The sequence below is a fragment of the Ursus maritimus genome, unplaced genomic scaffold, assembly GCF_017311325.1.
Source record: "Ursus maritimus isolate PB19 unplaced genomic scaffold, ASM1731132v1 scaffold_22, whole genome shotgun sequence".
NCBI classification, from domain to species: domain Eukaryota; kingdom Metazoa; phylum Chordata; class Mammalia; order Carnivora; family Ursidae; genus Ursus; species Ursus maritimus.
The window spans coordinates 37,868,216-37,895,792 of record NW_024424675.1 but is presented as its reverse complement, the minus strand read 5'-3'; the positions used below and the strand labels follow the sequence as shown (position 1 = coordinate 37,895,792).

General features: G+C 54.5%; 1 protein-coding gene across 2 annotated transcripts in view; it reads left to right on the top strand.

Annotated features, from left to right (window-relative positions):
* The window catches only part of NFATC2 (nuclear factor of activated T cells 2), a 137,747-nt gene that overhangs the window by 95,872 nt on the left and 14,298 nt on the right, over positions 1-27,577 (top strand). For both annotated transcript variants that reach the window (XM_040638481.1, XM_040638479.1), the window contains exon 9: positions 1,605-2,297. In XM_040638481.1, coding sequence (XP_040494415.1) covers positions 1,605-2,297 — 693 coding nt within the window. The remainder of the gene's footprint in view (positions 1-1,604; positions 2,298-27,577) is intronic.

Below are 27,577 nucleotides of genomic sequence, written 5' to 3'. Positions count from 1 at the left end.
CGGGCCTACTAGCCACCTTTCCAGGACTGGAAACCTATAATCCGAGACTGTCCCCCCGGGTATTCCATCCTGTGATGGCGTCACGTGGAGCCTCTGGGCTGCCGGAAGCATGAGACCAAGGGGACCGTCCTGGGAGCCCAGGCTTGGCGGGGCTTGGCTTTGGTGGGGTGTGTCCAGAGATTTGCCTGGTCTCTCTGGCCGTGGCACCGTCCCAGGACTGACGTGACATGCCGTGAGTGCCAGGGGCCCAACACTATGGGAGAGAATCCCTGGGAAGGTTCTAGACAGCAGCTCAGTGATCCTTTTTAACATAGAGGTTTTCCATTGTGTCCTGCTGCACTCTCAGCTCGTGCCTGTGGTCAGGAAGCCTCCCTGGGCCTGCTGTTGGCCCCTGCCTGTCTGAGCACGGCCTGAGTGAGACTTCAGTCCCCCAGGTCAACCCGGGACTGAGGCGAAGGGCACCTTGAGAAACGATTCCTGGCTGGTGTCCAAGCGGCCTTTTGCTCTAGCGGCCGAACCCCCTTGCTGCCTCTACCCCCGATGCCTGGCGGTTCCCCGAACTCGATTAGCGTCCTGTCCCCACAGCATTCGCTCCAGTGAGGAAACTGGGTCCTCAGCTCCTGGGGCTGGCAATGCTCTAGGAAGGGATGCTGGAGGAGGACAAGTTCTGGGGACCGTCCTAGGTGCGGCGAGGAGCAGCAAAGGCACCAGCGCTGGTAGCGGGCAGATGCTAATAGTAACAACAGCAAGCAATGAGTGCTCACTGTGTGCCAGTCTCTGTGCTAAGTACTTTCCACACATCTCATTTCATCTTCCCAGCAGCCCCATGGGAGCAGGGGGTGTGCTTGTTACTGCCAGGTAACAGACGGGGACACTGAGGCCGAGGCCGGCAGGTCTCACTTCCCCCACAATACTGCAGAACTAAGGAGATGGATCCACCGCCATTTGGTCCTTTCCTGTTTCTTGAAAACATCTGAGTGTCACTTGAGTGTGAGGCGCTGTTTTAGGTGCTTAGAGACACAGCATTGGACAACACAGACCAGAAAAATCCTCCCTTTGAGGAGCCGACAGTCCTAGACCATCCTGCAAACTGCCACATAGCTAACACACTTGGCCCATGCCTAGGAAATGCCAATATTGCCTCCAGTCGTTGGTTAAATAAAGTAAAAAAGAATTCAAGAGGAGGTGTGGGCGGGTTGTTCAGATAATAAGCACAGGAAAGATACAGACCATGTCAGGTGGTGATGCACGTTACCAAGGACAGCAAGCAGGGAGAAGGAGGAGGGGGATATAATTTTCAGGCAAGCCTTCCTCTCGGAGCTCTGGCCCTGGGAAAAGGTCCCAGGGCTGAGACAGACCTACGAGCCGTCTTTCCACTCCTGGAAAGACCCACGGTTCCCGATCATCGTCCGGGGTCAAATTTCTCCCTAAGACAATTCCACAGGGAGGCTCTCGTCCCAGACTCGTGCGTGACCGAGCCCAAGTGTCTGATCCCCCCTACTTGGACTGCCAAGGCCACGTTCCCAGCTGCAGCCCACTGATCCTCTGCTCACCCCCGTGGCTCACTAAGATGGGCGCACCCCGTGTGCTTCTCTCTCCCCCAGTCCCAGCCATCAAGACGGAGCCCACCGATGAGTATGACCCCACGCTGATCTGCAGCCCCGCCCACGGGGGCCTGGGGAGCCAGCCCTACTACCCGCAGCACCCGATGGTGGCCGAATCCCCCTCCTGCCTCGTGGCCACCATGGCGCCCTGCCAGCAGTTCCGCTCGGGGCTCTCGTCCCCCGACGCCCGCTACCAGCAGCAGAACCCGGCGGCCGTCCTCTACCAGCGGAGCAAGAGCCTGAGCCCCAGCCTGCTGGGCTACCAGCAGCCGGCCCTCATGGCCGCCCCGCTGTCCCTGGCCGAGGCCCACCGCTCGGTGCTGGTGCACGCCGGCCCCCAGGGCCAGAGCTCCGGCCTGCTGCACTCCTCCCCGGCCAACCAGCAGGCCTCGCCGGTGATCCACTACTCGCCCACCAACCAGCCCCCGCGCTGCGGCAGCCACCAGGAATTCCAGCACATCATGTACTGCGAGAACTTCGCGCCCGGCCCTGCCAGGCCCGGCCCGCCGCCCGCCGTCAGTCAAGGGCAGAGGCTGAGCCCGGGGTCCTACCCCACGGTCATTCAGCAGCAGAACGCCACCAGCCAAAGAGCCGCCAAAAACGGACCCCCGGTCAGTGACCAAAAGGAAGTATTACCCGCAGGAGTGACGATTAAACAGGAGCAGAACTTGGACCAGACCTACTTGGATGATGGTAAGATGCTTGTTTTTTCTTGTTGCCCGTAAGGACGGGGCCCCCAAAGCATCCCCCCCCCAGCAAGTTCATTGTGTGGCTTCACCCCTTTGGGCCTCCATGTCCCCCTCTTTAAGGGGGTTGAAGCAGAGAACCTTTAATGCCTCCCCCGACCCTGTGCACGAATGCCCTCCCAGCAGGACTTTTGGGGCAGCTGGTAAGAGTTTTAGAGGTTTTGCTACAACCAGTGCAACAGAAAGAGCAAAGGAGGGCAGTTCTGGCCGAAGGAGTGTCCCCTGGGTCATGGTCATGAACTGGGGCAGTTTAACTGCTGGCACTCTCTGCATCGCCAAGTGGAGACCAAGAATAGACCAGCAGAAAGGAAGGAAGGCAAACCTTTTATTCCTGTAGAGAAAAAAAAGTCCTGCTTGATAGCCCTCTTTTGTGTATTTGGGGGAGGGGGCGTGGAGAAAGGGAAGGAGCAAGCTCGATGGAAAGGGGAGCATGAATGGGGGGCTTGCAGGCAGGCTCCAGGCGTATCTGTGCCGTGGCCCGTGGAACAGAGAGGCGCATTGACAGGAGGGAAACAGCGGGCTTCCATTGTGGTGAGCCCGGCTGCTGGGGTGGTTGGGCCAAAGGAAAAGACTCAGGGCAGCTTTGTGTGAGTCTGAGGTGCCTGAGTTTGGGGGCGGGGGGTGGTGCTGGAGGGTCGTCTTGGCAGAGTGGCTGTGTCTGGGATGGTGATCTGTGATCTCAGGGGGAGGGGCCAATGTGCTAGAGGACTCACCTGGGATCAGCCAGGTGCAGCTGGAGGACAGGGTGGGGGGGGCGCGGGGGTTGGGGGTCACCAGGGAAAGGAAAACAGGGGGTGTGAGTTTCTTAGGAGAAGGAAAGCCTATACCACTGGCTGCCGCCACGGCTCCAGCTTCACCTTTTACAGGCAGCAGCATCGGATAGACCCTGAAACATCAATTATTTAGGAAAATTTACTCTCGGGAACCCAGCCAAGTAATAGGACTCAGGCAAAAAGCTTCAAAATAGCCAGAACAGTTATCATAAAAACCAGATCCTGAGCATCAGACGCTTCGGTGGCAGGAATTCTCTGGTCGTTACTCAGATACTGTTGACTTTTACCTTTTGTGAAGTTTTGACAGTCTGGGCGATCTGGGGGTTCCGGGACTTCTGGCAGTTTCTACATCCTCTCTCTAGTAAAACTGTTGATCACAGACTCCCCCCAAGCGCATCAAGCAAAGATACCTTGGGCCACCTGGCGTCGGGTCAAGCTGCCCTTGCAGGGCTGACCTCAGGGTTGCCGCATGAATAATGGATCTGTCTCATCCTGAATGTTCCGACACAGTCAGTTAGGGTCACTGTGCTGGGTTTTAAGAGGGAGACCCACGTGCAATCCATCCTTGAACAATTTTCACTGCATGTAGATGGTTAAGATAAAATCTTGGTGCTTATTTGAAAGGGGGCTATCTTGTAGAAAATCCAGAAAATCCATTTCATGCGGAATGCCTAATGCGAGCAGATAAATGAAACGTGGCTGTAAGCAGACCTCTCTCCACGCATGCGCTTGGGGGATGTATCAGGGATGAGGTGCTTTCTAAGTAAATGATACCTGAGCAGGCCCAGGTAACTTTGCCCAGTGACTCTGTGTCTGGTGGTTGGTTTGATCTCCCAGGGCTAGACGTGTGCCGGCCCCCCCCCCCACCTCTCTGTCATCCCATGTTAAAGACAAACAGTGAGGGTCTCTGTTAGAGATGGCGAATTAGTCTGTGCCCTGCCTCTTAGGGATTGAGCAGTATCCAGGTGGTCATGACTCACCTTTGAGGGTCCATCATGGCCCCAGACCCACAGAGGTGCTTCCTGTTTTCACAGAAGCTTGAGTTGCGGACAGAGCAGCTGAGGATGGAGACCCTTTAGGGCCTCCTAAATGCCTTTCTGAACACAGGCAGGTTCAAAGTCATGGTGAAAGTGAGCTCTTGGCAGGTCAGTAACATGAGTCGGCTCTAAGGATGTCTCAGAGAACTGCGTGCAGTGAAATTGCTTCTCCTGACGGAGCCTTTTCTTAAGTACTTTCTGCACAAGCCCAATTCCATGGGATGTTAGGAGATATTGAAGTGAGGGTTCCGTGGCTTACAAAGGTGAAAAAATTCTGTAAAACCAAGTTAAAAACAAAAACAAAACCAAACCAAACCAAACAAAATTGTTTACTGCAGGACTTCTCAGTGCCTTTACTGTGCTGGTAGACATTATCAATCTCTAAAATGAGGGATGTAGCACTTCCCAGAATTACTCAGTCACATATAACAGAACGTGCAACTCCAGGGGGTGCTGTTCACCCTGCATTTTATTATTCTCTCTGTGAATGGAATCCTGGAGTGGTACCACATGGCAGGCCTGGAACCCCTGTTCCCCAACATTCTGGGGAAATAACCTTGAGGGAATTTCAGGTTCAGATGCCCAGCACTGCGCCCATCCCATGCACCTATATTCATGCTTCTGAGTTCTTTGGCTTCACGTGGTACCAGAACAGGACAGGGCAAGAGAATAATTTCTACCTATGTGGCTTCCAGAAGGCAGCAAGGTGGCTGCTGGTTAGATGTTCAGGGCTTGACCAGCAGTGTCCCCAGGGCTCTGTACAACCCAGGACCAGCCAGTGTGGCCAGCTGTGCCCCGTGTAAGCCCCAAACAGCACCACCACCGCAGCTCCCAGGAAGAGGTGTGCCCTTTGGTCTCCTGATGGCTGAGATGTCAGACTCCTCCCATGGAACATTCTCAGATTCCACCGTTGGCTTCGTGGGTGTGGGATTCAGACTTCTCAGTTGATTTTGTGTTTATTTCTGACAGGCAAACTGGAAATCTCTGGTCTCTAGTCTGGTTGGGAAGCTCCCTTTCTGCGCCTCTCACCGATTACGCCAAGGGGGCCTTGCCCACGAAAGCCACATCTGGCTGCCCAATCAGGAGTCGGCGTGTGCTTCCAGCATGCGGGGATTCCTCACGTGCCCTTCATGGGCCTTGGGATTTGGGCAGAGTATGCTTTGCTTGGGAACTTCGCAAGAGGGGGCGTATGTGTTTCGAGAGTCAAGGGAAGATTCCTCGAGCTGGAAAAGGAAGGGTCACCAGCAGACTGGGGTCCAAATGCAAACAAATCATTTTGAAGTTGAACGTGCCACTTGACTGTGATCCCCAGAAGCCCCCACATCTGGGTATCTTTTCCTGACCCTTCGCGCATGGTCCAGAGTGTCCTGTCCTGACTCCATCACATTGCATTCCTGCACATACCCCACTTCTTGGAACTCCAAAATGCAGCTTCTGCTTTCCCCACTCCAAGGACTTGAGACATTTTCAAAAAGTCTCATTTCGAACTGGCAACGTAAGTGAGATTCCAGAGCCACATGCATCCCCACTCCTCCCTCTCCCTTCACTCCTCCACCCGAACCGGGTGCTTTCCGTAGTTCTTCGGAAAGGTAGGCTTTGCACACGCACCCCCTTGTTTTTGCTCTGTCCTCTTGTCCCTATGACGTCCTTGTTCTGAAGTCCCTGGTTTTACCTGGAAAACACCAGCAGTGAATGAATTCTTCCCTCCTTCCCTCCCTGCCTCCACCCTCTCTCCTGCTAGCCCTCCCTGCTGGTAGGCTTCACTCCTTCCTTCTGTCCCCTCCATCCTGACCCTGCTGCCTTCCCCCCGCACCTCCCTCTCCGCCCCCCCCCCCCACGAGGTAGTGAGTGACTGGTTACCTACTCTGTGCCTGGCACTCTTTTGGGACTTGGGTACACAGGCGCACAAGTCTGATGAAGGCCTTGCCCACGTGGGAGAATTTTTCGGTAAAGGAGATGGACATTAGTATGTAAGGTGACAAGCATATTTCAGATGGCGATAAAAGGCCGTGAGGGAAATTGCACAAGGTTAGGAGCGAAAGTGTGGCTGGATGGGGGTGGTGTTGGCCCCTGAGACCCGGTGCACAGATAGGCTGCAGTAGGGAGGTGGGGACAGCAGGTGGAGGGGAGGACGGAGGGGGCGGCTACGAGGGCAGAGGAACGGGCCAGTGTTGGCGTGTTTGGAGCAGTGCAGTGTGATTTGATTTACCTTTTGAAAAGATGACTCTGGCTGTGTTTGAAAAATGGACCGCAGGGAGGCAAGAGTTGGCCAACAGGGGCGTTACTGTGTTTCAGACAAAGCCAGACCAAAGGTCGCCTTAGGCGTCCTCTCATTAGTGCGATTATTTAAACTGTGACTGGAATTGTCAAAACGGGATCAGTTCACAAGTAGCTCTTGCCTTGTCGCTGCCCGGAAGGACGACGGGCAGGTGGCCGTGCCTCTCGGGCCAGGGCACTTAGATGCGGCAGGTAGGGAAGGTTTGTGCCGTGCAGGCCTGGGCAGGGGAGAGGCGTGGATGGGGGCCTGGCCGGATGCCACTGAGAGCACAGTGTCTGCAGGCCTGGCGGCTTTTGGGTCATGAGGCCATCTCACCGCAGGCCCTGCGTGGCGGGCCTCTGCCATCTGCCTCAAGATTGAGCCACAGACGAGAGGACTGAGGGACAGGGGAGGCTTGGGACTCTCAGAGGACTTCCTCGATCCTGTTCTAGAAATGTCTTACGGAGAAAGGATGTGGTCTCAGTGATGTCAGAGCCTCCGCCCAGTGGCTCGGAGGACAGCAGACGGTGTGTGCACACGTGCGTGTCTATGAGCCTTTCTACAGGCGGGAGGAGCACAGACCAGTCTGTTTCAGGATCTGCTTCTCTGGTCCTCATGTGAACCACTTAAGAAATCATTTACTGAAATACATTGAATGAATTTGAGTATCTCTCTACGTATTTACATATCGAGATACGTGCACGTTCAGGAACCAGTCGTGTCCTCGGAACGTCACCAGTTGGGCCACCCACGTGATTACCACCTGGACCACGCATGACATGGAAGCATGGTAGCACCCCAGAGGCCCTCCTGGGTCCCCCGTCCTCTGTCCCATCCCCCAGCGTGGCCGCTCTCCTGCCCTGTAACCCCAGAGATTCGTCAGGCCTTTCTGTACGGAAGGAAGTCATGCAGTGGTGCTCGGGAGCGCTGCTTTCCGTCACCCACAGGCCTGGGCGGTCCCACACACCATTGCGTGTAGCTGGGGTTCGTTCATGTCATTGTTGTGGATCATTCCATTGAGGGGATATCCTGTCGTCTCTGTACCATGTGTCTGTCGATGGACATTGGGCTCACGTCTAGCTTTATGAATAAAATGTCCGTGAACTCTTCTTGGGGCCCGCGCTCAAGGTCAGAGCATGCCCTTGCCGGACTCTCTTCCTAAGCGGTCATGCCAGTTGATCCGCGCTCTTCAGGTCGTCCGAAGCGTGGTTCGTTCTACAGCTCCTGACCTTGCGGTCCGCCCTCGCTGCTAATGAACATACTGGTGGGGGGGGGGGTCCGGGCTGCAGACCCCGGGTGCAGCAGGCTGGCTGGGTGTCAGCTACCTACACTCCCCGGGCCTCTGTTTTCTCATGAAAACTCCACCTCTCGCTCGGATAGTCAACCTGCCAAAGATGCATGAAGATCTGAACTTGGCGTTGCCAGCCGAGGACATAAGACTCCTGAAAGATGTCCAGTGCTCACTCTTGGCGCCATTAATAATAATCGTGGTGATCACACTAGCTCTGCCTCCCTTCAGGTTTCTCGTGGCGCCTTCTCCTGGCTGACCTGTATCTTGGCCACTGCGGCCTTTTTTTGTTTGACGAGAATATGCAGAAAGCAAGTAGGAAGGAAGCACAGATCGGTGGAAGCACAGATCGGTGACTGGTTTTCTGGCAGCGGAGGAACTGTGTCGATGTTCTGTTCACCTCGGGGGCCAACACGGTCCCAAGCTCCCTCCCCACTCAAGGAAAGACCTGGCAGGGCAAAGGAGCACTGCTGGCCTGGCCCAGGGAGGTTAGGTGGCCATGGATAGCTTTCTTTGTTCCCTTGGAAGAACCACTCGGGCACAGTGGGAAGGGCTGACCGCACCCCGTGGAATTCTCCATGCTTCGGGCTGGCAGGCAGCGTGGGGCCGAAGGGTCAGCCCCCCTGCAGAAACTGGGCAAGGCAGCGGCCTGTCCTCGTGCCTTCTGTGTTCTGCGTCTGGTCTTGTTTTCATCCCCCCTCCCCACCTTATGCCCAGCTGTCAGTGTTTACTCAGCGTGACTCCCTACGACGTGAGACACCGGCTTTGAGTGTCCACTCCACCGCTGACTTATGACCTCGGGCAGGTTCCTGCCGGGCTGCGCCCCTACCTCCCTCTCTACCCTGTGGAGACCATCCTCCCTCCTCCGTCCTCCCTCCTGGGGCTGCCACGAGAAGGAAGTGAGTGGACAGGTGTGGGACGGTGCTTGGCGCAAAGTAACTCCCCACAAATATTAGCTGCTGTTTTCTGTAGGAGCTTAGCGGCTTCTCGTAGAACACAGTTTAAAGTTTTAAAAGTGTATTTACATAGGAAAATAAAAAATTGGCTATTTGGGTCTTGGGATATGAGGACCCTTAGGCCCTGTCTCCCCACGTGGCACGGGCTCAGGGGGCCCTTCCCAAGCTCCCTTCTGGGATGTTTGCCTGCACGAGGACATGATGCCATCTGCTCAGGGACTGCTGGAAGGCCAGTTGGTGGCCCCCGCCGTGCTCCCCTGGCAGAGCGTGGACCAGTGGCCCAAGTTTTGCTAGTTGTGCCGTTGGCAGAGGGGCTGAGGGAGTCGGCAGGGACCGGGCTGGGAAGAGTGGACAGAGGGACGCACAGGAAGGGAGGAAGGAGCTGAGGGTGACTGGCACAGCTCTGTTCAGCAGGTCAGGAACCTTTCCCAGGGCTGCTCAGTGCCCACGGCAAGCCTGTGATAAAGCAGCTCCTGTAGGGAGAGGCGAGAGGCGGGCAGAGCCCACGGTCAGCCTGGTGCTGCCGAGAGCGGCCCCCGCGTCGGCCCCCGCGTCGGCCCCCACATCGGCCCCAGCAGGGCTGGGGAAACACGGGGACTGTAGATTCCGATGAGGACCAAGCAGAGTGGTTGCCTGGCCGGGTGGCCCAGAGGCCACGGACGCCTCAAGAGTCCGCTTCTGGCCGTGGATCAGGGCGTGCCACTCGCCAGAAACCAAAGCCAAGCTTAATCCACGCGGCCGCCCTCCGTGGGCGCCCGCAGAGCCTGCCCCGGCCGAGGTTTTTGGTCAGCGTTCTTTTTTAAAGTTCATTTGAAGCTGTTTATATTTTATTTAGGCAATATGTTCACATGCTTAAAAAAAAACAAACCATATAAGAAGATCCATCCGGCGCAGTCTTGCTCCCATTTCTGCCCTGCCCCCTCTCTAGCCTTCTAGAATGGCCTTTCTCAACCTCATGGTCGGTACCACCACCCTCTCCGGCCAGGCTCCTTTTGTAGTTCTGTCCCATCAGTGCCCTTGATCGTCTCTCCCACAGATACACCATATATCGGGTTACGGGCCATGGCCCTTTGTACGGTATTGTAACTGTCGTCATATATAAGATTTCTTCACTCCCCAAGATCCAGTCTTCACCCCCTCGGGAGTGCACGCATACAGTTTCTTCATGTCATCACAGGCGGGCGCAAATCCGGCTTCCTGGTTTCCTCCTTGCTTCTACAGAACGTAGCAGATCTATTCCTGGGTCCCCCGTGCGAATCCGTCACCCGCTGAAGGGGCGGGTATGTCAGGGACTGGCTCTCGGGAATGGGAGGGCTGGTGTGAGGGTCCAGCCTGGATTCGGGGGCCTGGGGGGGGGTGGAGAGTTTCTGGAGTTATCCCGCCTGGCTTTCACTCACCGCTTCACTCTTCTGTGGCCTCAGGCAAGTAACTTCTGATGCTGGCCCCAACTCTGAGGGTTCTGGTACGAATGGAGAAAGGGAGCGTCCTTGGAAGGAAAGCATCTGGGCCAGTACCTGGTATGTACGGGGAGGGCTCAGTAGTTGTCGGCACACTTTACCGCCTTCCCCCCATCCTCGTCATCCGTTCTGGGCCATTGCTATGGTCTGAAATATCTGGGCCCCCACAAAATCCATACGCTGAGGCCCAACCCCCAAGGTGACGGTATTAGGAGGTGTGGCCCCCGGGAGGTGCTTCGGGCAGGAGAGCGGAGCCTCCTGGATGGGACTGGTGCTCTCCTACGAGAGACCCCGCAGAACTCCCCACTTCCCCTCTGCCGTGTGAGCTTACAGGGGAAGGCGGCTGTCTGTGAGGAGGGTGCCAGATCTGGTGGCGCCTCGATCTTGAACTTCTCAGCCTCTGGAACCGTGAGACAGAAATATTTGTCGTTCGTGAACCGCCCGGTGGCTTGTTCCTTACAGGGGCCGCGACAGTCAGAGCCCGCCCTGCAGGTGGTCGGGGCCGAGCTGGGCTTTGAAGATCAGCCCTGAGGCTGCCTCGGCCTGTGTCCTTAGGACCTTGTTAGGCTACTTCTCGTGAATTCAGCAAAGGCCATTTAGAGTCTTACTAGAAAATTCCAGAGCCCAGGAAGCTGCTTGCCTCCACGTCGCAAGCTGCTAGCCTCGAACTTTGCAGAGCTAGGGCTGGAAGGTCCGTTGCGGGAGCTAAGCGCAGGTCTGGTCCCTCCGTTCCAGGAGAGGCGGCGTCACGTAGGCACTTCCCTAGACGCAGCTTTAATTTGCCCCTCGTGATACTTCCCACCTTCTAAGAAGCTCAGCTTCCTCGCCGTGCCCCTTCGCTGTCCTGGCATCCCCGGTGATGTGTGCTCTGCGTTGCTGACTCATGTAAGTGTAAGGAAACGCCTTCCAGCACAGTCCAGACCCAGAGAGGCTCAGCCATCTCTTTGCAGTTCTGCAGCGCAGGTGTTTCCGAAGGAATGTGCTCTTGCGTGTCAAGGTCTGAAGCTACCAAACCACAAGAAAGTCTGTTCTCAGACTTGCTGTCCACTCGGCCTGCATTCCAGAGCAGTCTCTGACCCCCAGACAGCAGACCGGGCCCAGTAAAGAGGACCAAGAGAGATGTCACTCGGTGTCATTCGATGGCCCCACAGTCATCCACCAACACCCACGCTTTGAACTGTTCTGAGTCATTTGTGCGGCTGTCCTTCCTCCTCCAAGTGCAGGCATTGTCTTGTGGTAACAAGCGGATATCCTTGTGCAGGAATAAGGTGATCGGTTAAACCAGGTTTTTGGGTAGGTCAGCATGCAAACCTGCTTTGAACAGCGCTTGTCCGTTTTCATGCTTGCTAGCGGAGCGTGCAGAAATGCTCAGGCTTACTGCCTCCCTGGCCAGTGCGCTGGCCCTGCCCGTGACTTTGCTCCTTGCAGGACGACACGGTGATCGTTGCGAGCATCCCTCCGTGGAGGGCTGTGCTCGTGGTGGCTCTTCACGTGCCCCAGGCCACAAGCCAAGATAGTCCAGAATTTTCGTATTAAAAAATACGACACTTCACAGTATCCGCTCCAGCTGTCATTTGTTTCGCTCTAGAAAAGTAGAACTGGAAAAGCAATTTCGTTGTTGGAGGCTATGAGTTAGATGTGTGGCCGTTAATCAAATGTTCTTTTAATGCCGCCTTTTTCTCTGTACTCCCTCCCCTCTCCCCCATCAGGAAACCCATTGCAGATAAATAGTTAAGCTGTATTTACCCAGAAAAAAATCTTTTATGAAATAGCCTTCACTCCATTCTGTAGAGTTGAGACTGGGATGCATGTTGTCTTTGTGGCCTTTGGGCATAGTTCCGGACTGTTTTCGTGCCCTGGGCCCGTTCAGCTTTGTTTTAGCACGAGTTTTCTTTCACTTTCCACCCTCTCAGGAAAAAAAGAGGGGCTTTGTTCTCAGGGAATGATGAAACCATTTCTCTGGCCCTCCTCCACCGCATTCTTGACACCTCTTTAATTTGTTAAACCTGAGCTGGTTAAGCTGAGCCCGTGCCTATAAAGGCAGGGCTGGAGCCTGTTTTGCCCATCCAGGATGTCAGGAGTCTTTCCCTGGGCAAAGTCACCAGCAAACTCAGGCTTGAGATTCAGGAACGAGGTCTGCTCAGGTCCTCAGCAACCACTGCTGCCACTTTAAGCCTTCAGGATGACATCTGCCTCATCTCCTTCAACAGCCATGAAATCAGATCCCTGGCAACCAAAGTGGAGTGCTTCCTGGTCATTTTACAATGGCCGCTGAGCACCCTGACTTGAGTTTATGATGGGATCGCCTGTTGCAAGTGGTTTGGACTCCAGTCCCAGGCGTTCTGCAAACCAGCAAATGGGTTTCATCTGAAGCCTGTTAGTTCCACCATCCCAGGAAAGTTGCAAGGACACTCCCTGGTTGTTAGTTTCCAAAACTCTGGACAGAGTCGCAGTTCTGTTGCATAAGCTGACTTATGTGGACGACGCCTTTGAAACGTTCCGCAGCCGGTTCTTATAGATTTCTGGACGTTGATGGTGTCTTTTGAATTTTCAGCTTTACTGGATGCCTAAAAAAGAATTGACCCAAAGTTGATTAATGCACCCCTTCCACTTCTTACAGATGGATCGAGTTGTGGCTTCAGTGCTTGGAATAGGGGCGGCCAACTGGTGTTCCAGGGGCTCCATTTAGCCTGCAGATATTTTGTTTGGCCCATACAGTATTTTAAAAAATATTTGGATTAGATGCCAACGTTTAAAAACTGGGAGATTGCACATACAAATACAGATTTCAGGCTTTCCTTGGAAAATCCAAGAATCGGCCGGCCCGGGCCCCACGTTCTGCGCGGTGGCTACCTAGAATCAGGGTCAAGGCTGGCCCACTGTAGAGACCACGTCCGTTAGACAGAGCACGTACCTGCCGTCGTCCGCAGCCCCCCACCCCTCCCTCCTGTCTCCTGAAGATGGATGGAGTGTCTGCTGTGTTTTGCCATCATGCTTGTGCCGTTGTGCTTCTCGTACTCGGCCGACCTCACTCAGTCAAGGTTTCTTTCTGACCTGTTAAGCATGTGAATTGGTGACCCCTCTTCTGGAAGGGCCACGCCCGTCCGTGGCTGCCTAACTCAGCACTGGGTAGACAGCCACGCTTAGGAAGTGTTAGCTCCCTCCGTCTTTCTTCTTTCTCCCTCCGAAGCTCGGGGTAAGATATTTTAAAAAGCTTTTGCTATGAAGTGCTTTGAACACACACAAATCTAGGGCAGCACTGTGTACCCGCGTACCCACCACTCAGCCTAGACAGTTATCGACTCCCGGCCAATCCGGTTTACCTCCGTCAACTCCCACTCCCATTGCACTGTAGTGTTTTGAGGCAAATCCTAGACGTCAGAAGTCCTAGAAAGCAGAACCATATCATTGCATGTGTAGGAATGCACCGTGTATCCCTAAGGGAAAAAAATGAAAATACTCCTAATGCTCTTAGCATGTATGAAGCTTCGTGAAGATGCTTTAATATCACGAACTATCCAGTGTTGAAACTTCCTATTGTCTCGGACCTATCATCAAGCGTTTTTTCCCCCTTCATTTTGTTTTCATTACTTTATAGTTGGTCTGCATCAGGATTCAGACCCAGGCCCATATCTTGTAAGGCGGGATACCCTGGTTTTTCCAAGTCTGCTTTAATCTAGAGGTCCCCCCTAGAACTGGTTTTATTATTATTATTTTGCCATTTATTTGTTTAAAAAAAAAGACCCAGCTTCTTCATCCCATGAAATCTCTCACAGTCTGGTTTTTGGCAGTTATATTCCCAGGGTGAGGTTCAGCATGGCCCCCTCTCTTCTCCATTTCCTGTAAATTGGCCATTGATTCTAGACGGTTCAACTGATTCAGATTCAACTGTTTTGGCCAAGATGGCTTCATAGCTGACGGTGGATCCTTTTGTCCGGAAGCGCACGATGTCAGGTTGCTTCTCTTTTGGTGATGTTCGTAACGGTCCATCGGCCCAGCTCTGTTGATTCCGTAGCGCATTAATGGCAAAATGGTGATATTCTGTTCTAATTCCGTCTTCCCTTCCTCTTCGGTTAGTTGGAAAACTTCTATAAAGAGAAATGTCCCTCATCAACAATGGTAGAATTCATATAGGAAAAGAAGAATGAATGCTTGATTCTTTCCCGTTATTTACCAGTTTTTAAAATAATGGGTTGGTTCCTTAACATCCTCCAGTGGCAATCAATTAGGGTTTTGTGGGGTTTCCGTGCCATTATGAACTCATAGATTTAAACATAATTGATGTTTTAAGATTTTAATAGACTTTCTTTTGGTAGTTCCTTCTGTCCTCGTCATTCGGTGGGTCTAAATAATACGACTTCCTCTCCTTTCTTTCTCTGGCTTAGCAATGTGCTTATTCTGAGGTGTTGGGGAGGAAAGAATCCTTCGTGTAGACTAAGGGTTATGATCCCGACATGTGTGAGGGGGAAATCATAAAATAGCCCTTGCGTGCCAGGACGGAGGTCGTCCTCAACGCATTAAGGAGTCTTTAGCTTCAGAATAGCTGGAGTTTGCAGGGCAGGAGAAGCTTATGTATTGATTAGGCATACAGGGCTGCTGTAACCAGAACCCAAAATTCACAGCAGCTTAAACAAGATAGATGCTTGCTCTCTTATTAACAGCACCGGCATAAGCAGTCCGGGGCTGGTGTACTGGCCACAAGGTGCCAAGACTAGGCTCCTTCTATCTTATCTTTCCACCATTCTCAGGGTGGTGCCCTCATCTGCATTGTCCAAGATGGCTTCTGGGTGGGGGAGAGGGTGGGACGAGGAGGAGGACAGGCATGCCCCTTCCTCTCAGGGTTGTAACCTGGCCATCTCATACATCCCTTCATCTGACACCTCATTGGCCAGAGGCTTGTCACGTGACTGCACTGAGCTGCAAAGGAGGCTGGGAGATGTAGTTTTAAGTATTTACATTGCCCAATCACAAAACCCGTTACTCTGGGTCACAGGAGAACAGATGTTGGGTCTCTGCCCATGAAGTGTGATTGTAATGGGAAAACAGCTCCAAAAAGAGGTTGGATATTTTGTAATCTTTAATGTTCTTAAGAGTTCCTTCATCTATTCCACAAGTATTTATTGAATGCCTCCCATGTGACAAGGGAGGTGTTTGGGTCCTGCAGACACAGTCGTGCGCAAACAGATGGAGTCCCTGCCTCCATGGAACTTACCTCCTAGTTGGGGAACGAAACGAACAGTCAAACAAATATGTATGATCACGTCCAGTGGTCACAACACTATGAGGAGAATCTAAAACAGGATGAGGCCTCAAATGTCTAGTTGCTGATTACCTCTCCTCAGTCCAAGAACCCCCAAAACATTTTATCTTTTTGTCTGAATCAAGTTTCTCAGCCTCAACACTGTTGACGTTTGGTGCTGGATAATTCTCGGTGGCGGCCCTGTGCACTGCAGAATGTTTATTAGTAACCCTGGCTTTGACCCACTGGATTCCAGCAGCCCCCCTTGACCCACCCCAGTTCTTCTTCTTCTTCTTCTTTTTTTTTTTTTTTTAAGATTTTTATTTATTTGACACAGAGATAGCCAGCGAGAGAGGGAACCCAAGCAGGGGGAGTGGGAGAGGAAGAAGTAGGCTCCCAGCAGAGCAGGGAGCCCGATGCGGGGCTTGATCCCAGGACCCTGGGATCACATCCTGAGCCGAAGGCAGACGCTTAACGACTGAGCCACCCAGGTGCCCCCTGCCCCAGTTCTGACAGCCGAATGATGACCCCTGGGAGGGGAGAATTGCCACTAGTTAAGAACCAGCAGTCTGAAGGATTTAGTGCCTGATTCTGGTGGAAACAATGCCTTTATAATGTTGAATATTGACCAAAGCATGTGGTTTTTTGGTACGTGGGGGTCCACTCTAGAAAAAGCCTATTATTTGTAGACTGGAGAATTCTTAGATCTCTCTGGGTGTGTAAAGCCACCAGGAACTAGCTTCTCGCTGTGCACGGTGGATTTCCTGGTGAATGCCCAGGACAGTGACTTCAGGGTCAGATGCCCATGACTCGTTGGAGTCAGAGGAGGCTTGACCTGGAGCGTGCTTTGCTTCCGCCTTGCTTGTGGCTTTGGGTGAGGCATGTGTGAAAAGTGCCCCACAAAAAATGGGGAGGGCTGACGGTGTGGGTGTAACCTCCCTTAGCATGGGGTTGGTGGGCTGGCCGGCTCAGGAAACTGCCAAGAGACATCTCGTGTGAGCATTTGCCTAGTTTGCTTCTGATCGGCTGCTTGCCCCTTCATTCATTCCTTCTTTGAAAAGGTATCTGCCGGTCACCTACTGTGTGCTGGACTTTGTGCTGGGCACTGGGACACGGCAGTGAGTCCAGTGGACGAGGCCCCTCCGAGAGTCTCTAGGGGAGAGAACGTTCATCAAAAATCAACCAATAATGAGACTCGGCGGGAGCTAAGTGCTCTGAATAAAATAGACGAGGTGGAGGAAGGGAATTCCAGGCAGGGAGAACAGCATGTGCAAAGGGCCGGAGCTGGGAGGAGGCCCGATTCGTGTGGAGGACAGAGGGAGGTCTGGTGTAGCCAACAGCCATGGCCAGGAGGTGAGTGAGAGGCAGGTTTTGAGGGTAGGCCAGACCACATAGGGCCTCAGAGGCCACAGCAAGAGGCCTGGATTTGATTCCAGGAGGGAAGGGAAGCTGCTGGCAGGTGGCAGGTTGGGGCGTGTGATTGCCAGGCCGGCAAGTACAGGAAATAATTATGACAACAGTCCCTCGCACTTCATGGGCACCTTTGGAATCCAGGCAGGGACTAATTATCATCTCCCATCACAGCTAGGAGCCCTGGCCGAGGAGCAAGGGAGCGATTTGTCTCAGGTCACAAAGGTAGGGGCCCAGAGGCACGTGCAGACGGAGGACCTGGGAGAGTCGTCCAGATACAGTTCATGAACAGAATGGAGCATGTAGCTCGGGCCTCTTTGTTCCCTGTATCTGATGAGACCCCAGAAAAAGGGGTTTCATGGCAGACCCACCAGTCTGCCTGCTGGACACCCCCACATGGACGCCCCACGGGAATCCGGTGCCCACCCCGCTCTGTCCCTGTGTCCCCTATCTGTGTGGCTGCCTAGGGAATGTGGGGGTGTGGCCTCAGGCAAGTTCCTGAATACCTGTGACCCCAACTTCCCCATTTGTAAAAGGGGTATCATAACAGTGCTTTGGGTTTCAATGACTGACACGTGGCCAGTGCCTGTCACAGAGGCCGCCACGGTCGGCACTTGGCAGGGAGTACCTGGCAGCTGGTCGCCTTCCCTGTCACCATCCTCATCCGTCCACAGCTGAGCAGTGGCCCATCCCTACAGCTGGGATGTGCTGGCCCTTCGTGAACGTCCTTCCGTCCGCTCCGGGTTTAAGCCATCCGCTCGGCCAGCACAGTGAGCCTCGTCTCAGGGCCAGACGCCCCACTGAGTGAGGGGCACGGGTGTGGATTGCCGTCTTGTCCTCACTAGCAGATGACCAGACGCAACCTACCTGCCTGTGACTAAAACCCAGGCCCCGGAGGGGGTGCCGAGCAGCTGCGACAGGAGTAGAGGGGAGACCTCTTCCTGTTTGTGTTTTTACACTTACGGATTTTTTTTCTTCTTTGCTGTATGCGTGTATTCCTTAAGAAAATGACAAAGAAAAAAATAAAGGGAACACAGTTCAGGTCTCAGAAATGATCCTACAGGCTCGTACGAAAAACGGGGTTTTTGAAATGGAAAGCGGTTAGTTCTGTTTACAGGAGCGTCTTGCCATTTGGACATGAACTTGTCCCTCTTGTCCACCCCGCTCAGCTTTGAGTGGAGGCTGCCATGTGGCTGTGCTGAGACTTTCTTGCCTCTGAACTTGTGCCCATACCGTAACCTCTGCCTGGAATGCCATCCCCTCCCTCTTGTGCCTTCTGGACTCTGGCCACTGTCTCGAGGCTCTGCCGAGCTCTCTCGGTTCTCCTCCTCCGAGTCCTGGAGACGCACACGGCCCCTAGCAGCCGCTGTTGATCACCGTGCCTCTCAGGTGTTTTCTGGTTTTTTCTTCCTGGCTCAAGTCCAAGTCTCTGGGTGGGAGGGACTCCCATCTCTGACTTGTCTGTACCCACAACTGCCCCTGGGATGACTTTGCACATAGTAGGTCCTTGGCAGCATTTGCTCATGACCCCCTTTGCTCCAAGCCTCGCCCAGCTCCCTGCAGGTACGACGTGTGGAATTGAATGAATATCTGAGAACAGAATGGAGACCATATGCTGCCTGGTTTTTAAATGATATGAAACTTTTCATCCTAAAACAACAATACTTATTTTTAATAATAATAATAATAATAGCTAATACTTTGATGGTGCTCCTTGCGTGCCAGGCATTCTGCTAAGACTTTACCGTATTAACTCATGTAACCCTCACAACAGCTCATGAGGCAAGTGCTGTTATCATTCCTGTTTTAGAGGCGAGGAAACTCCAGCCCAGAGAGGTTGGGTGATTGACGAAGGTCACACAGCCAGCGAGTAAATGTGTAGTCGTCGTTTCTCTCTGTTTTTGTGAGGCGAGATGCTGCATCTTTCTGTGGGAGTTCAGGAGTGGAAATACACAGCCCTGTGACCCCTGCTAGCAAGGTTCAGTATCACATAAAAGCGGGCACAGCCTGTGTCCTGGTCTCAGAATCAGGCCTCAGCAGGACAGCTTTGGAACCTAGAGCTGTGAGCTTTTTGAAAAGGCCCAAGAGATTGTTTGAGAGACGCGGGACTGGGGGGGTTGAGGCCGGGGGCAAGGAGAGGAATTATCCTCTAAATGCAAAGCCAGAGCTGCAAAATGGGGGTGACGTCTGTTTAACAAAATGCCCAGAAATGAAAGATGTCAGCCGTCCCCTTGAGGCTTCACAGCAGTGCTTTGACGATGCTCAGGGCCGGTGATGGGGCGTCTCAGTTGTCTGGCAGGACAGGGCCCGGCGTTTCCAAAAGCGGCCGTGCCTGGGCCTTGCCCGTCTCGCTGGGGCTGCACACAGCGCAGGGCCGCGGCTGGGCCTCGGGCTCCCTCCCCTCCGTCCGACGGCAGAGCCTGAACCCCGGGGCCGGGCCAGGCCTTCAAAAATGTGCTGGCGGCGGGACCACGAGCAAATCGATTTCTTGCCTGCGGCCAGCCGCGCGGCCCAGCACCAGGCCATCCCACGCCTGTTGTGACAGCAACACCCAGTGCCATGGAAACGGCGGTGCGAGGCCGGAGCTGGCACCCCGAAACCGGGGTGCGCGGTAGCTCGAGCGCGGCCCTCCCGGCCCTGTCCACTGTTGTGCTTGGCCCGGCCGCCGCCAGGCTCCGCAGCACTCCTTCTGCAGGGAGACCCGCCGCCCCGTCCCCCGCGCCGGCCAGGAGCCTGGCCCAGCTGGCACATGCGCCCCCTTCTCCCTGCCGGGGCGGCCGGCCAGCTCCCGCTGCCCCGGCAGATAGCGTCCCCAGGCCGGCTGGCCGAGCACGAGGTAGCCGGGGACGCCCGGAGCGGGCATCCGAGCTGGCCCGGGCTTCCCTCTGTAAACAGCACCGTGTGTGCGTCCCGGGGCTGGCCAGGGCTCCCGGGGGCCCGGCCTGGCCAAGCGGGGCCTCCCTCCTGCTGCGGTTCCAGGCGTTTCTGGGGGTGGAAAACAGAAACCAGCCCTGTGTTCTCCAGGCTGCCAAGCTTCTGAGAAATGTGTGCCTCGGCCCAGGAGCTGGAACTCCCTTCTCCGGCCGACCCCTGGCCGCTGTGAGGGACAGGTACCAGCTCCCCCCGCCCCTGCCCCGGCCGGCTTCCCGTTTGGCTCTGATGGGAGAGGAGGTTCTAGGGCTGGTCTCCTGCCCCATCTGCAGTTGCCATCCCTTTACTCACCCGCCCATCCCCCAACCCAGCTCCAGATGTTGGGTGCGCAGGGCCTGGGGCTCACCCCAAGCTGGCCTCTTGGCACTCGAGGGTTACAGCCCTGGGGCTCTTGCTGCTCTGAGGGAGCTGCTTGGCCATTCGGGGGCCCCTCTGCATGGCTGGGGTTGGCAGAGGGACAGAACTAAAGCACCCCGTTTAAAGTCGTTCTTGCTGAGGTGGGAATGCCTGATAAGATCAGGGCCCCCTCCTGGGGGTGCGTCACATTCCCAGGAGGGGCTGCTTCGTGCCGGCGGATCTCTTAAGAAGAAATGGGGTGGGGGGTGTTCATGTGGAGGTCGGCACCACCAGTTTCTATTTTGGAAAGTTTGGCATCCTGGCCCAAACTGTGTGCCCTCGAGTCTGTTCCACTCAACATATCTGCTGAGTGCCTACTGTGTACCAAGCAGAAAACAAGTCAGAGGGTATCGGCTTAGTGACTTGCACTATGGTTTGTAGTGAGGTGAGTGTAGGGGTGTGTGCACACACGGGGGAGCATGGGCTCACAACCGCGTGTGCCAAGGAGCAGCCCTGGAGCTGGTATGGGCAAGAGAAAGCAGTGGGCCCAGTCAGGTTCTCCCTGGACTTCGGGGTTAACTCTGATCATTTTAGGCCCGAACAAAAACCTCTGTCTTTACCATTACACCAAGGTTTATTGGCGAGGCAGGGGTGCGGGGTAGGGTGGTTTTGAGTTTGCACCCTGGCGTCACTGCCTGCATTTAAATCCCGACTCGACCACCTGCTGGCTCTGTAACTCTGAGCGAGTCCTGTCTTTTCCTTCCTTCCTTTCCTCTTCCTTTCCTTTTTTCTTTTCTTTCCTTCTTTCTTTCTCAGCCTGTTTGAGTCTGGATCCAAGACAGGGCCCACTGACGTGTGTTTTCGTCTCTTTCGTCTGCTCACGTCCCCCGCCCCTTTCTCCCCTTTGCTGTTCGAGAAGCCAGGTGGTTCGCACAGAGGCTGGCTCGGCAGATCGAAGCCCCATGCATCTCCGATGTGTTGCTCGGTCCCCAGTATCTCCTGCCAGTCAGTCGTGAGACCAGGGGCCGGATCAGATTCAGCTTCATGTTTTGGGGGAGAACACCTCATGAGGGGCGCTGCGTTCCTCCGTCAGGAGGCCCCTGGGGTCCGGCTGCCTCTTTCCTGCAGGGCTAACAGCCAGGGCGCCTGGAATGTACCCTCTTCGTCCCCTGCCTTGGAGTAATCGCTGTCCTCAGTTCTGTGTTTGGCACTTCCTTTTCTTTCTAACGTTTCCACCTGTTCGATTCTCCGCACGGTACATGTAGCTTTGCATGCTTGTGACGGTTCCGTAAATGGAATCATTCTGTAAGAAGTTTTCCGCAACCCGCTTCTCCCCTCAACACTGAGGTTCAGATGTTGTCATTTCGGGAGCCGGCCTGCTTTCCTTTTCTCTGCTGTGTAGTATCCCATCACGGAACTCCTGTGTCCTTCCCACCCGGAGACCTTTGGCCGTTTCTGTATTTCTCCCCTTTGCTTGTTACAGACAGTGTCTTCTGGAATATTCTTGCTGTGTCTCCTGGCACACACAGGAGTTTCTGTAGGGTTATGCCTCCAGGTGGAATTGCTAGGTCCCTGGGCGTGCGCCGCTGCCACGTCAGTAGACAGTACCACACTGACTTCCCAAGTGGTCGTGCCGGTTTATACTCCCACCAGCGGCGCCGACGCGAGGGCCCGGCTCCACAGCCTCCCGACATTTGGTGCTGGGAGATCTGCGAGTGGTTTTGCTTAGCTGGTATGTGTGAAGTGACACCTTTTGACGAACAGAAACTTTTAATGTAAATTTATTTTCCGAAAGGTTTGAACTTTTTCGAGCGTTGTTTCGGGTGGTGCTACCCAAAATGTGTCACTGGACTGGGAGCTTATTAGAAATGCAAATTCCAGACCTGGTAAGTCAGAAACGCCAGGGTGGGGCCCAGCACTCTGCTCGGTTCAGGCCCTCCAGGTGATTCTGGCGCTCAGGTCTGAAGGACGGGCTTAGGAAACCTTTTTCCACCCTGACGCCTTTTCAGAGCCTCTCCTAGATCGCCTTCCAGTATGTCGTTGTCTTACTTTTCACACTGAAGTGTGTAATCCACCTGGAATTGATTTTGAGGCCAGTAAAGGTAAGGTTCTCATTTCATTGTTTTCCATATGGACAACTAGTGGGCCCAGACCGTCTGTTGAGAAGTCCCTGCTCTCCCCACGGGCCTGTAACCCAGTGGCGGCGTGGATGGCATTTCCACGTAAGCGTGGGCTTCTTCCTGGTCTCTCGGCTTTGTTCCATGGATGAGTTTGTCTGTCCCCGGCGACAGGTCTTCATTAGCTTTGGAGATAGTCTTGGTTTCTGGGAGGGTCAGTCACCAGCTCGTTGTTATCCAGAAGTGTGTTGGCTCTTTGGGGATTTTTTTTTTTTTAAAGATTTTATTTATTTATTTGACAGAGATAGAGACAGCCAGCGAGAGAGGGAACACAAGCAGGGGGAGTGGGAGAGGAAGAAACAGCCTCATAGCGGAAGAGCCTGATGTGGGGCTCGATCCCAGAATGCCGGGATCACGCCCTGAGCTGAAGGCAGACGCTTAACCGCTGTGCCACCCAGGCGCTCCTCTTTGGGGATTTTTGCTTGTCCGTGGACACAGCTCTTCAGGCTGCACAGAATGGCATTGAATCTTCACATTCTAGGTCAAACAGGAAATCACGGACATTGTACAGTATTGCATTTTTTGGAGTTTTTCTAGAATCTTCTCAAGGTCATCCTTCCTAATAGGAGGAAAGAGAGAGCCACCTCACGTGAGGGTTTGCGGTCAGTCCTAGCCACTGACCCTGCCACGTGGGCTGGGATGCACTTCATGAGCTCACGATGGCCCTGCCACCTGCCTCCCCCTCAAAGCTTGGTGGCCTCAGAGGGTGCGTGCTCAGGGTCAGGAAGATGGAGGGCATTGGTTGGAAAGGCTGACCCTCTCGTACCTAAGAGTCTCTGGTTTCCTGCGGATATGCGACTCTTAAAACCTGCCTCCGGCAAAGGTCTTTTCATGGGCAATTTCTAGCCACATCCCAGTTGGCATAAGAAGTGGGCTCAGGGTAGAGATGTTCACAGGTGGAGAAACAGGTTTTTTTCACCCTTTAAGTCAGACTTAGTGAAGAACAAAGGTTTGGGGCTCCAGATTCCACGGTTCTTGTCTTAACCGCATTTGCGGCATAGCGTAGGAGGCTTGCTGTGTCCACACTTGGCCCTTGGAGGGGGAAGTGGGCCTCGTGAAACTTTGGAGCCAGGATTTCACTAGTTAGAGGGAGCCAGGTGGGTGACAGCACGACCAAAGCTCAGAGGCCTTGGCTTCTCCCTTGTGAGAGCAGCGCGTGACTGGTCACTGCTTGTCTTGGGATCTGCTCTAAGCGACAAGCGTTATATTTCTCCGTGTCTTGCCATGAAGAAGTCAGCACTGGGTTTGCCAATACTCAGAGCCACAGTTTATTCCTCCTTTTTTTCCTTCTTTCATTAATCATTCATTCATCCAACAGCTATTTAGTGTCACTACTGGGGACGCTGCATGAATGAAAGGCTCAAAGGCCCTGCCCTCATTGAGCTCACAGTCTAAATGATAGAACCCAGTAGAGCTAAGTGCTGTGAAAAAAGGCAAAGCAAGGAGAGCAGGAACGGAGAGTGGTGGGAACAGAGGCCTGCTGTTCTAGTAACGGGAAGTGTCCCAGAGGAGGAGATGTTTGGCAGAGAGCTCAATGAGAGAGCCTTATAAATATCTAAGAAAAGAGCATCCTAGGTAGCAAGAACAGTAAGTGCAAAGGCCCTGGGGTGTAAGTATGCTTGCTGTGTTTAGAGTGTGGGAAGGCGGGCTGGGGGATCAGAGGAATGTGAGGAAGAGAAGTGTATTCTTTTTGATCTTAAAGGGGTGGACTTTCCCAGGGCCGAGGGGATCCCTAGGTCCCAGGAGTGGGTTAGTGGTAGCTGGAGAAATTCCACCAAAGTGGAATCCCGTGGGTATCCACAGCACCCCAGCTCCTGCTGTGGACAGTGGCAGTCTGACAGCCACTCACGCATCACCCTCTAGGATCACCTGGATTTCCCCATCAGGCCCCTGACCGTGGAGGCTAAGATGCTTATACGTTCTTCGGAGAAGGGGTGTCTTATGTGCTCCGCAGGCGGCCACTGGAGCCCAAAGCCAGCGTCAGATCCAGCAGGGGAAGGCGTGGGTTCCGTGAGGTCTAGAAACACAGGTTGCTGGTGGTATTGTGCTGTGAACTTAAACTTTCCTCTTTCGCTGGAGAATGTTGTCAACAGGAGCCCCCTGGGATGCCCCCCCCCATCATCCCTGGGGAAGCCATCTCTCTCTGAGCCCTGAGCCTCAGCTCTGTTTTCAGTCTCGTGATGTCCCGTGCCCTGTCACTTCATAGACATGCGCCCTATGCTTGACATTGCAGTCCCCAGGGTGCCTCCCCCCAGCTTAACTAGAGTGAACAGCGCGGTTAGCTCACGCCATTTTCCCTCAAATACGACACGAGTGATTTTGACAGTGTCACCCTGTTTAAAGTTAGGGGACCCCAGGGACCAGTCTTTGCTCAGAATTGCCTTCAGAGAAGCGTTCTGGCTGCCAGATGCTAATTGCAGAAGAATTCCCATCTTGGCTGCAAGCTGGCCCGTCTTCCCGCCTGCCAGCGACATGCCCTCCTCCCAGTTAGCACCTTGGCTTCCGCCTCAGCACCCGAGCCTCAGAACTGCCATGTTTACTCATCCCGAGAGCTGGGGACAGGCTGGCGCGGCGTGGCGTTTTTCTCGTAAGTTCCGAGGTCTTGCTGGTAAGACGTCTGGCTGCTGTGCGGGCCCGATGCCGGGGCTGGCTTCCGGAGGCCTCTGGTTTGCAGAGCGTGGGTGACTCAGAGGGCCGTTGTGCACGTCGCCGGCCGTGCAGCCAGGGCGCGGTGCAGGGTGGCCCTGGAGGGGCCCCTCCCGGCAGGATGTGAAAACGCATTTCTGAGAGCACGCCGACCTCAGACCCACCCACTCTGAAAATGCAGAAATAGCTGCTGGGGTGAAAGTGCTTTGGTGAAAGAGGGTGGCTGTCCATCCGGCTCAGTCCATGAGCCAAGCCCTCTCTGCGTGGTGGGCGAAAACGGACGGACAGCCAGAGTTACGCGCTTTCGCTGAGCGCGGCATCGTGCCCCCCGGACTCAGCGCAGCATCTTTCACAGCCCATTCCGTGGGTGAGGAAGCGGAGGCTCGGGAGTGACACGACCGCCTCACGTCCCCTCACTGTCTGCAGAGTGCTTGTCGTGTGTCACACACGCTGCTGGAAGCACCTGCCGCGTGCCGACTCCTCGATTCCCTCTGCAGCTGTCGGCAACAGTCATGGTCCAGCTTCTACAGGGGCAGGTGCGGAGGGTCCGTGGCAGCATGTGGCAGCTGGGATCTGGACCCACGGTTCTGGCCCCCAGCAGTGTGTTTCCCTGCGAGTCTGCCCTGGGGTACGAGCCCCTCTCCACAGTGCTCAGCCCCTGCACTGAGCCATCTGTGGTCCCCACTTTCAGAGGCTTGTACCACCTTCCAGACACAGCAAGGCTGCATGTGTGACATCAGTGGAGGGTGGAGGGGGGGAAGGGGCTCCGGGCTGGACGATCCAGGCAGCGTCTGAGGCTGGGTGTAGACAGAGAAGCAGCATCCTGCTGCAGAGCGAGGAGAGGGGGGACTTCCGGCCCCGGAGCTGGACTGCATGAGGGAACACTGGGGCCCATCATGGGGGGCCCACCCTGATGACCTCATTGACTCTAACCACCCTCCAAAGGCCCCATCTCCAGATAGCATCACATGGGGGTGGAGGGCTGCAACACAGCCATGTTGGGGGACACAGTTCACAGCTGGGCCTGGAGGTGAAATGTTTAATCAAGGGAGTGAGTCAGGTGTTGGGGCTCTGTCTGCATGTATCTTAGGGACATCTGGTGTGAAGTCACACACACAGTCCTTGCTGGTCCTTGGACAGCCTTTGAGTTGAGAGCAACTAGTGCCCAGGCCAGGCCTGTGAATCTCGCTTGGAAACCTTTAGGACTCGGTTTGGTCCCTGCTCAGACCTGGTAAAATTTCTTTGTAAGGAGCTAGTAGCTTTTTTGAGCCTGGAAGGAGTGGGCTGGGTGGCCCAGGGGGTCCCTGATTTATCTGTCACCCACCCCACAGGCCCTTGGCTGAACCAGGAAGGTGGAAGGTTCTTGGCTCTGCACTTGCCCTCTCCCTCCCCGAGGCAGGTGGGCTTGCCCAGGGCTGGGCCCATTGTGAGGGCTTGCCGAGCGAACCTGGGGCCAGGCCTTACACCCTCAGGAGGCAAGTCCTATGCCAACCCAAGCTAGAGAGAGGCGGACGGTGGTTGTAATCTTCTAGGGGAATTTCAAGACAAGATGTGCAAGACAGGAGGAAGGTGTCATGGAAGGGAGTGCAAAGTGGTAGGAAGCCTCCTTACAGGACACGGGCTTGTGTTGGGCTTTGGAAATGTGTGTGGGGGTGTCCTTCTGGGGGATGGATTGTGCTCTGAGCTGGTCAGGATAAATGTGGGAGGATACAGAATGATCTGGAAGGTGAGGGGGAGACTGAGCTGCAGAGAATCCTTTCCAAGCGGCAAGGGCCACGCTGGTCTTTGAAGGCAGGGTCTTGTGAGCCAGGCCGGGGGTTTCGGGCCAGCTCCCGACAGGTCACGAGGAAGTTTTGTGCCATTGTGTGACAGGAGGAAAGTGGCCCAGGAGGGAGGTGCTTTTTACGGCTCTAGGCTTCCACCTGTTACCCCCGTCCCCAGCTTCCAGCCCATCTCTCACCCGTAAGCAAGGAGAAATACACTCCAGTGTCTTCGCGTCAGTGTCTGGTTAATTCTTTCCACCCGCAATGAGAAAAAAGGCTTCCCAAACAATTAGGTATTTATTTGATCATCTCATTTGCGGTCCCAGGCTGATTTGTGGGTTTGGATTGCTGTTTCTGTCCTGAATCTCAACTGGATGTAGTAACAAGTGCTTTTCTTTTGCTTCTGTTTTGGCCGACAGCTCCTTTTGCAATGCTTGCTTTGTGGCCAATGCCTCTGAGCAGAGGTTTGGGGGCAAGGCCATGATAAAATGGCAGAAGGGCAAGCAAGCGTGGTTTGTTTAGAATGCTTTCCTGCCTGTGGGTGCCACCTTAGAAGCCGTGCGGTTGCTCGCCAGGAGAGGTGCAATGTCGCTGCATGAAATCAGAAGTAATTCTGCTGAACTGGAGAAAAGGACTGGACAGAAGGGGCAAACCCAGCTCAGGTCTGAGTTTCTGTAGCCAGTTAGTCCTTCCTTGTAGGGCAGCTTAGCCTAGAGAAAGTCCAAGTTCTTCTCTAGACTGAAGCTGACGTGGAACCCCGGGAAAAGTAGAAATGGGTAGGATGGTAGTAGCTGGGGAGGGACATCGGTGTTTTCATCGTAGAACCTTCAAACGGAACACACCTTGGATGTGTCTCTAATTCCTGTCGGCTCCCCAACACAGTGCACACAGGTCTTCCCATCTGATTCCACCCCACTTAGAGAGGCATGCCTGTGCTTTCAGGAGACTGGAGGCTAG